The sequence below is a fragment of the Homarus americanus genome, unplaced genomic scaffold (assembly GCF_018991925.1).
Source record: "Homarus americanus isolate GMGI-L3 unplaced genomic scaffold, GMGI_Hamer_2.0 scaffold52512, whole genome shotgun sequence".
NCBI lineage: Eukaryota > Metazoa > Arthropoda > Malacostraca > Decapoda > Nephropidae > Homarus > Homarus americanus.
This window is the reverse complement of record NW_024735442.1, coordinates 2,999,174-3,008,135: the sequence shown is the minus strand read 5'-3', so window position 1 is coordinate 3,008,135 and position 8,962 is coordinate 2,999,174. Positions and strand designations below refer to the sequence as shown.

The 8,962-nt window shown below is 35.9% G+C and overlaps 1 protein-coding gene across 1 annotated transcript; it reads right to left on the bottom strand.

Moving 5' to 3' along the window:
- Positions 1-859: 859 nt before the first annotated feature.
- Positions 860-7,833, bottom strand: LOC121870910 (interactor of constitutive active ROPs 1-like). The gene is made up of 6 exons (XM_042372882.1): positions 7,716-7,833; positions 6,752-6,872; positions 5,632-5,704; positions 3,560-4,142; positions 3,209-3,336; positions 860-1,472 (listed from the first exon to the last, which is right to left on the bottom strand). Exons 1-6 carry the CDS (start codon positions 7,779-7,781, stop codon positions 1,349-1,351), a joined length of 1,095 nt encoding a protein of 364 aa, XP_042228816.1. The 5' UTR covers positions 7,782-7,833; the 3' UTR covers positions 860-1,348.
- Between the last annotated feature and the right edge of the window lie 1,129 nt (positions 7,834-8,962).

Below are 8,962 nucleotides of genomic sequence, written 5' to 3'. Positions count from 1 at the left end.
ATAGACCCTAGCCGCTGGTGGAAGCTGGGTAAGCGGTGAAAGGAGGGTCGTAACAGTACGTTTTATGTAAATAATAAAATTTCGATTGAAAAGTTTCCTAATATATATTACCAGGTATTTTTTGTTTAGTTTTCGGTAATAGGTTAGGTTGATAATTGTGAAACGTGAGAATAGCTAACACTGGTTGGTACCGACTATGTTCACGTAAACCTAAGGAACCAAGCATAACGACTCTCGCAAGACAGTCCATGCCCAGTACTTGCCAACAGTGCGTATCACTACGTGACCGACCGCTCACTGCCAACAGTGCGTATCACTACGTGACCGACCGCCCACTGTCAACAGCGTATCAATACGTGACCAAGCGGCTAACGAGCCGATCAGTGGCGAAGAGGATAAAGTAAATGTATACGAGAATACATGACTTTTCCGACCTAACTTAACATCCCGGCTACGTAGCCTCCAGTCTGTTCTTTTGGTGACCCATTTTCATAAGGCCGCAAACTTTCCATTTGTCACTTGACAGAACTCCGTAACATATCCATCGGTTGAAGACCGTCTCCTATGTATAAGATAAGTCCTCACTGAAGAGTGAATATCTTCTGTCCTATGTGGAAGATTTGAAATATCTTCCTGTTTGGGAGTTTTATGGAGAACTCCCCTTATGGAAGATAATATTTATAAGATATTCCTATAATATGGTCCCTAGTATTCTTCCATAAAACCACTTTACAATGTTCCCAATAATACACACGTAGTGATTTATATTTGTCCATGCTCCTTCCCACCTAAGGCTATTATTGGGTCAGAATTGTAAATTTAAGCATTAAATTAAAGGTATAAAAATTAATAAACTACATGAAAAAAAATATTTTAATGTAAGAAAATCAATTACACTTGTTCCTCAACATCCACCGCAGTTTCTATACTTTGGTAAGATAGACAATAATCAGAACCAGTGTACTCATTATATCGTTTACCTATTTCATAAACCAAACTTAACCCTTTAAAGAACTGTTCCATGACGTCTATTATACACCTGTAAAAAATTATCCTTGTATGTGAATATAGCTCCTTACTCTTGGGAAAACTAAACAAAAAAAATAGTTTCCTTGCTCTTGTAAAAATGAGTTTCTTCCTTAGATCAGCATATTTTATGAAGTCTAATCTTCTCTTTATATGAACATTCAGTTGGATAATCCTTCAGAAACTGTAACACTTGACTCGATACCCCGCTGCAAGCCATGTGGAAGTTATATACGGTAAGATATGCTAAATTTAAAGGACACAAGTAGTTGCCTTTCTTCATGTGTTGTATTATATCAACGTCTTACGTTTTCTGAGAGCGTTAAAGAACCAGGAGCTTATCAGATTCTTCTAGAGAAGCCTTCTCTTCTTTTAGTGACACCTCGTGCTCAGACAGTACAATAGCTTCATCAAGTATATTTTCCAGTGTTTCACGGATACCAAACCTAAAAAAAAGAAAAGAAGGTATTAGGCATCATGATACGTCACGTGACATGGTATTAAGTCTTAGATATTTGTGTTCAATACAAAGCTCTATGGGGCACTTCACATATGGATGAAGTTAAATCCGCAGTAAAGTACTTATTTGGTAATTACAATCATCGGACAGTTTAACACATTTTGAGATCGCCTAACATTACAGTACTCTGCTTTCAATAGTTTTTCTGATAGTTGTAATTGCTTTAAAAATTACACAAGGCTTTAGAAAGGAAATAAAAATGCAGTACCTATCACCTAAACGTATCACATGCACCATGTTATGTTCACACTAACAGGATGTACGGGTCTCAAGACAGACTGTCAAGTTTTTGCAAGTTATGCATGGCAGCTTACACAAATATAAAATAGTAATATTTTTTTTTCCAAATCGGCGTTGAAAACGTAGAGCCAGCAACATCCAACCCATCTTCATTATACAAATGACAACTGAAATGCACGAGTCGAACATCGTCTAAAATCATTGCTGTACTAAAATCTTTGAATTCAACCAATCTTGGTCAAACTTAATGATAAAGGCTAACGAAAATACACCTTTCATTTCCGGTGCACACACACGAAAGGGCATTATCTGATGAAGCGTCAAGCCCCACATAAGGGAAGGAAAGCCAAATTTGTTTCATACCACCGGAAACTGGCATATAATCGTGTTGTATACGCGTATTAAGGTAATGCGAAAAATATTAGGTTAAACAAGGGGCAAGATACTGTATTTTTTTTTTCCAGTCGATGCTATTTTATTGTTTACAGCCCACGTATGGAGTTTAAGCGCGTCATAAGTGACCTGACTACTTTTACAGTCGATGGGATACGGGTTCTATTAAGTTTGCATCGGAATTAGTTAAAAAGTACAGTTTTCTTTGAACTATAAGAATATACATACACATTTAATTAAAAATTTCCCTGTATAACTGATCACTACAGGGTAGTCACTTCTTTGAATATGGCTTGCGTTGAGTTCTCATTAAAGTAATTCTGTATCCTACAGTAGTTCACTGAACTAGGCATACGGAAAAAATGTGCGCTATCCTGACACTCCATTGTAAAATGTAATGGCATCGGAGTGTTATAACCAAATTCACTGACATGCATTTACAAACACACAGTTGGTGATGTGTTAGTCGTTTTACCGAGATGTACTGTATTTAATAACTACCACTAACCAAACTAACTAGAATATTAATAGTATATAAAATACAGTATAGTTCTTGGTAAAGCAATTCATGCGCACCCTGCGTATAAAATCCAAGAGCAGTTACCCTGAACTACTTCAAGCGTTTTACAGAAAACCTTGCCTACTTAAAGTTAAACTTTATTGTTCTACACCATCCCACCATGGTGGGTAAAAAATAATATCATCTCATTCTACTTTCCTAATAATATCTTTCACTTGTACAGTACAATAGAGAAAACTTTTCCGTACATTAAACTAAACTGAAACACTTTGACCAAAATAAATTCCATAATTCTCACATTATCGGCGCTGAGCTGTCAGTCCTTCAGTACACTAATAATTAATTCATCAATCGGTGAGATATAAATATCTGGTAATCATGATGCGGATTTTCTGACCCAGGAACACCTCCCAATTCCCGTTACAGTTGATGTTAACCCAAATATAAATCAAGGGATAGATGTATATTAATATTTTAACTCAAAACCAGTACGTATTAAACAAACTTACAGAAAATTAAACAGGAAATTTGTAATTTCACTCTCATCAATTTCTGCTAACTCATCTTCTAATTTTCCGACTTCGTCTAAAGTTGTATCCAGCGATGACTTACTTGTATCTGAATCCCCTGTCCCTTTCTGAAAAAAAAATTAATAAATTAGAGAGAGAGAGAGAGAGAGAGAGAGAGAGAGAGAGAGAGAGAGAGAGAGCCTGTACTGTAAAATGCTTATTTGTGGCTAACGTAAGTTACTGATGCTTCCTAAAACACTAACCAAGTTGGCATATTCGAAATATGGAGAAAAAAATTAAATATATTGACGCAAAGAAAATTGCCTGATATTTCAATGAACTGCTAATTACCTCGTCCATTTCGTCTATTTGAAGCATTACTCCCTCTATCTTGCTCATTAACTCTTCTATCTCCAGCTTGTCCTCAGGTTTTTCTGTCTTCTCCAGCTTGTCCTCTAGTTTTTCTGTCTTCTCCAGCTTGTCCTCTAGTTTTTCTGTCTTCTCCAGTTTTTCCTTTAGGTCTTCTGTCTTCTCCAACTTATCCTCTAGTTTTTCTGTCTCCAGTTTTTCCTCTAGTTCTTCTGTCTTCTCCAGTTTGTCCTTTAGTTTTTCTGTCTTCTCCAGCTTGTCCTCTAGTTTTTCTATCTTTTCCAGTTTGTCCTTTAATTTTTCTGTCTTCTCCAGCTTGTCCTTTAGTTTTCCTGTCTTCTCCAGTTTGTCCTCTAGTTTTTCTGTCTTCTCCAGTTTTTCCTTTAGGTCTTCTGTCTTCTCTAGCTTTCCATCGAGTTCTTTTACCTCCGACTTGTCCTCTACATTTTCTGCCCCCTCCATTTTGTCCTTTTGCTCTTCCACGCTCATCAGCGGTTCTGTTTTCTGCAGGTCTCCGGGTAGCTTTTCAGTCTTTAGTTTGTCCACTAGCTCTTTTGTCTTCTCACTGTAATGCAAATGTGCCTTGACATGAGTTAACATTAATAAAACATTAAGTTTATTGTCATAAATGAAAGACCGAGGCAAAAAAAAATCCATTTTATGGCCATTGGCATGAAACAAGTGACAGAGATATAGCATAACAATACCCCCAGGCAGAGCCCAAAGAGCATGCAATACTTAATGACAAGATTACGTTATCTATGTGGGAAATAACAGCCTTCTCACAAACAAATCCAGAATCAATAGTTTTCCTAAGGACCAGTGAAGCTTTAAGTCAGGATTCATTAACTCTCAAGGTTCGATGCATTTCAAGACTCACTTTCCATTATGGGGTTACTGGTCGCCCCTTGAAGCTTCTCAGTGCCTTGCCAATTAAAAATCCCAAGCTATAGAGGAGATAGGATTCAAGATCACTCGTTTCATTCCGTCGGCAAAAATAAAAAAATAAAATAAAAAATATTAATATAATAGTGTGCTTTCACCCCCAGATTTATGTTTATGAATCCGCTTTAGTAATCTACAGTATATAAATTTACTGTGGAACAAGAAGTCAGTACCAGGTTACTGGATACCATGGTTATACCAAACGAAAAATTTATTCAGATTAAATGTCCTGTTTTCTGTTTAGGTATCCACCGAACAAGGCCTTGTTGAATGGCGACTAGGATAGCTTACCAGTGGATGACTGTTAACCAATGGTCAAGTCCCAAGGGCATTGCTGGGGATGCTCAAATCCACAATAACTTTACAAATTGATCGGCAAAGTGTCAAAAAGAACTTTTTATCTAAAACTGAAATTGTCTTCACCCTAGAAAAGGTAAAAGAAATCACTGAAATGATATGAACAGACTGACGAAAGTCGTATTCATGATTTCTCCACACACACAGTCACTAAATAGGAATACTCATCGATTACTCTGTAAAAAGCAACTGACGTTTTTGCCAAGTAAGAATTTTTTTTTGTTTTTATTGGTACAATAGAAATTTATTAGTATATGGTAAAAACAATTCCCTTTATGACATCATTTACCATCATAAGATAACCAAATTACAGTATACCTAGAGTAGGTCAGGTTATGTCTGAAGCTATTCCTTTAAATGTTCAGCAGTACTGTACTGTATAATGGTTGTCTACAAGATCATCTATGGCCAGGTTACAAAGTTATTTCGCAATTATCCCTATTTAGAGTAACACAAAATAAATTCACTAGAACTGATGAAAACAGCAATATAATTTCAAATATCCGCAATTTTAAGCTAATGCATGTTTGAAAATGTATTTACTTAATCTATGGTAAAAATAATGACACCTATAAAATTTCAGTACGTAGGCTACTGTATACTACTCTGGATACCATTTACGTGACGCTGCTGATGAACTTGGGTGGGACACAATTAAGCACGGACAGATTGGGGCAAATCAATATACAGTACCTCGCCTCCTGCATATACCTGTACGTTTATATAATGGAATATGAAAAAAAAAAACTTACTTGATGCTGGCATCCACAATGGACTCTTCTTTCTGATGCAATTCTTGGCTTATACAACTCTCAGTCTTCTTTGCTGTAATGTTATAGTACATTGATAAAAGGAACCCGCAATGTTTTATCTGCAACTAATATTTACTATCACTATCAGCACTACCCTATACACCCAATTCCCATATAACTTCTTATCTTCCCTATGCAGTATATATATTTATAAAGTTACTTATAAATTTCCCAAATCCTATTAAAGGGCCATTTTTTTTTTTTTTTTTTTTTTTTTTTTTAAACGGGGATTAGCCCGCCCGGGCACAGGTCACTGACCCACATCAGGGCCTGGGGGGCGAAAATGTAATAACAATAATACTTAGTTCTTAGTAAATAAAATTTATAATAAAAAATAAAATAACAGCAACACTGATGATGATAATAATAATAATAATAATAATAATAAAGAACTACAAATCTTTTTAAAAAGATCAAGAGTGAGAAACGATATATGTATGTTGTGTTCTCAAAGTACGAGAAACAATTAAGACTGCAATTGCGTGTAAATGTGACAGAAAGTCAGATCAGCAATGAATGTCCTACCTAACAGTTAATTTATATGCAGGTGTTGTTAAGCCAGTTCCCATCATGTGATCATCAAAATGTCGCCTTCCTCTGAACACCTTTAGGTAGTGCCTGGTTAGGTTAAGTAGTGCTTGCTTAGCTTAGGATACGTTGTTATACAGTATTAGGTAAAAGGTTATGTACGCGTGCATGTGTGACTTCATTGGCGATAAAAGTGAATCGTCGAAATGGGAAGTAACCTTTGAGACACCCTAAAGTAAATAAAAAAAAAACGGTAATTTTGAAACATGAAAGCAAGTCCCGGGTAGCGATATAATGAAGGAATGAATAAAACGTTAGTAAACATAAGGGTACCAGTACAATGCAAAATCGGCGGATAGGAAAGGTAAAGACAAAGATGGAAGGATGGGATGAAAGACACTAGAAGTGGGGTGAATAGGCATACAGCATTACAAGTGAAAAAAAATAGTTTAATTGGCGATTATCTGTACTTAGCGTAAAGCATATGTATATATAAAATTCACTATCTTTATTAACTTTCATGAGAACTAACCTTTCAATGTCCTAACTATAGTTCGAAGGGTTTGAAGCGTTGTTGCCACGCCTTCAACGTTACGAAACAACTCGAATTCCCGCTGAAACAGATCTTCCATGATCTCATCAATGTTGTTAACCTGGAAAAAGATCACTTAATACATTTACAGATGAAACATTAAAATTCATGTCGCTTACCGGTAGTTATAGTATGTCATAAGCTATAGTATTTGCATGCTAAGCTGGCCCATAAGTCTATAACTACAAATAGCTGATTGGTTCTCCTGAGAGTTTTACCTTCCCCCTCCCCCTCAACTGCGTGTATATATATATATATATATATATATATATATATATATATATATATATATATATATATATATATATATATATATATATATCGACCTTTTATAATAAATATTTACATTTTTCTCGCATCCTCTCTGAAGTGCTAATGCCTTGAAATAATTTGCCTTTTGATAATCCATATATTTAACATTATTTTAGATATTAACAGGTCTGCTTACCAATTCTGAACACATTTAGTTTGAATTTTCTATGAACCAATCAGCTATTAGTATAGAAGAGGAGTGGGGCCTATGGGCCAGGTTAGTGTGGAAAGGGAACAGTAGTACAATAAATTTTATAGCAGATGATAAAGAATTCTTAAGATTCAAAATTATGACCCTTAAATTATTATTCGGAAAGAAAAACTATATGCATCGTTAATCAACCGCTGCGAGGATGAAGACGCAACATGTCCTCTCGCCGAGCTAACGGGAACTTCTGCTGGGTTATCGCGTACTAAGACATAGCTATTGCTCTAGTCATAATAAATATATCAAAAGGAATGTACTGTAGCTATAGCCATTTTTTCGAAAATGATTACCCAAATTTTAAGTTTCATTGCCTGTCGTAGAAAATTAACTGGTGCATGAATTATCCTTTCCTAACAAAAATCACTGAATTATAATATTCCATACCTCCTTTGTTAGTTCCTCATGTAGTCTCTCCTGTTTACTCACTGTAATGACTCTGTTAACACTCATCTTGAAATAAGATAAATATTCAAGTAATCAAGAGAATGACCAGACCTTCTTCCGTCAATATCCCCGGTTAACTGAGGAGACGCGGTGAGTAGGCTGACGACCGGCGAACCTATGGCGGGAAAACGTCGAACGAACGAAAGTTCTAGAATCCTTTTCTTTTATATCTTTATCTATGTACTTTGAGATTAATTAACAACAAGAATCTCCCGTGTGCAATATTCATAGGGATTTTTCACTGAAATTTCTTACATTGCGTGTTATATTTAAAAAAAACACTCCTCGGTGTTTGAAATTTTCATGATTCACAAATAACTGAAGTGTCATTATATCAGATAAAAAGAATTATTGCAAAATTCTTATCTACTGTATGTAGGCTGCATATGACAAAGCAATTAATGAATAGCGATTTAAGTCATCAACTGTTAAAATTTATATGAATTTGGTGTAAAATTATAAAATAATTTGCCAATCAGAGAAAAAAAAAGGTTATTCCATATTCTTTCGCAATTCAAGAGCTAAATTAAATGTATGTTGTATTTTGACTGTTGCTACTTTGGCGGATAATTGTTGGCTCATTTAGTTCAATAATTTATGTAAGCTTAAAACCTATCTCGATTAGCCCTTTCACCGCGTGTCACGCACTTGCCATTTTGTTCTGGCTACTTCCAGACGATTTTATTCAGCTGGGGGGGGGGGGGCAAACTCCCTCTGTGAAAGAGTTAAAAACCCATCTCGATTAATGCAATGGAGATAAAAGAAAAAAACAAAGGTTTTAACAGGAAAAGTGATTTTTCAACTTCCAAGTTGAGAAGTTTTTGTCAGCGGGGAAAGTTATCGACTGAAGATTGCAGGGGCGGATCCAGGAGGGTGGGTCCTGGTGAATCCGTACCCCTCTCCCCTTTACATTAGAAAATTCCAATACCTTTTCTTTGATAATGTTGTATTGTATTCTGACATTTTGTATAGCAAAAAGTAATTACCATGGGTATCAGAATATCTCCTAATATCAAGTTCAAATGGGTTCAAAATGCCCATGATATTGGTCATATTAAAAAAAAATCTGTGGGTGCTTACACCCCCTCCTCTAAAAAACTGAGCTGGGTGAGCTTGCTGTGCTCGCCATGGTCTCCCACCCACAACTTCTTGGACCCCCCTTTTTGATATTTCTGGATCCGCCCCTG

Excerpts from the sequence above, each read along its gene's own strand:
- LOC121870910 (XM_042372882.1), bottom strand. The coding sequence starts at position 7,781 with ATGAGTGTTAACAGAGTCATTACAGTGAGTAAACAGGAGAGACTACAT. Across the intron at positions 6,873-7,715 it reads ATGAGGAACTAACAAAGGAG|GTTAACAACATTGATGAGAT; the intron begins GTATGGAATATT and ends ATCTTTTTCCAG. Across the intron at positions 3,337-3,559 it reads AAATAGACGAAATGGACGAG|AAAGGGACAGGGGATTCAGA; the intron begins GTAATTAGCAGT and ends TTTTTTTTTCAG.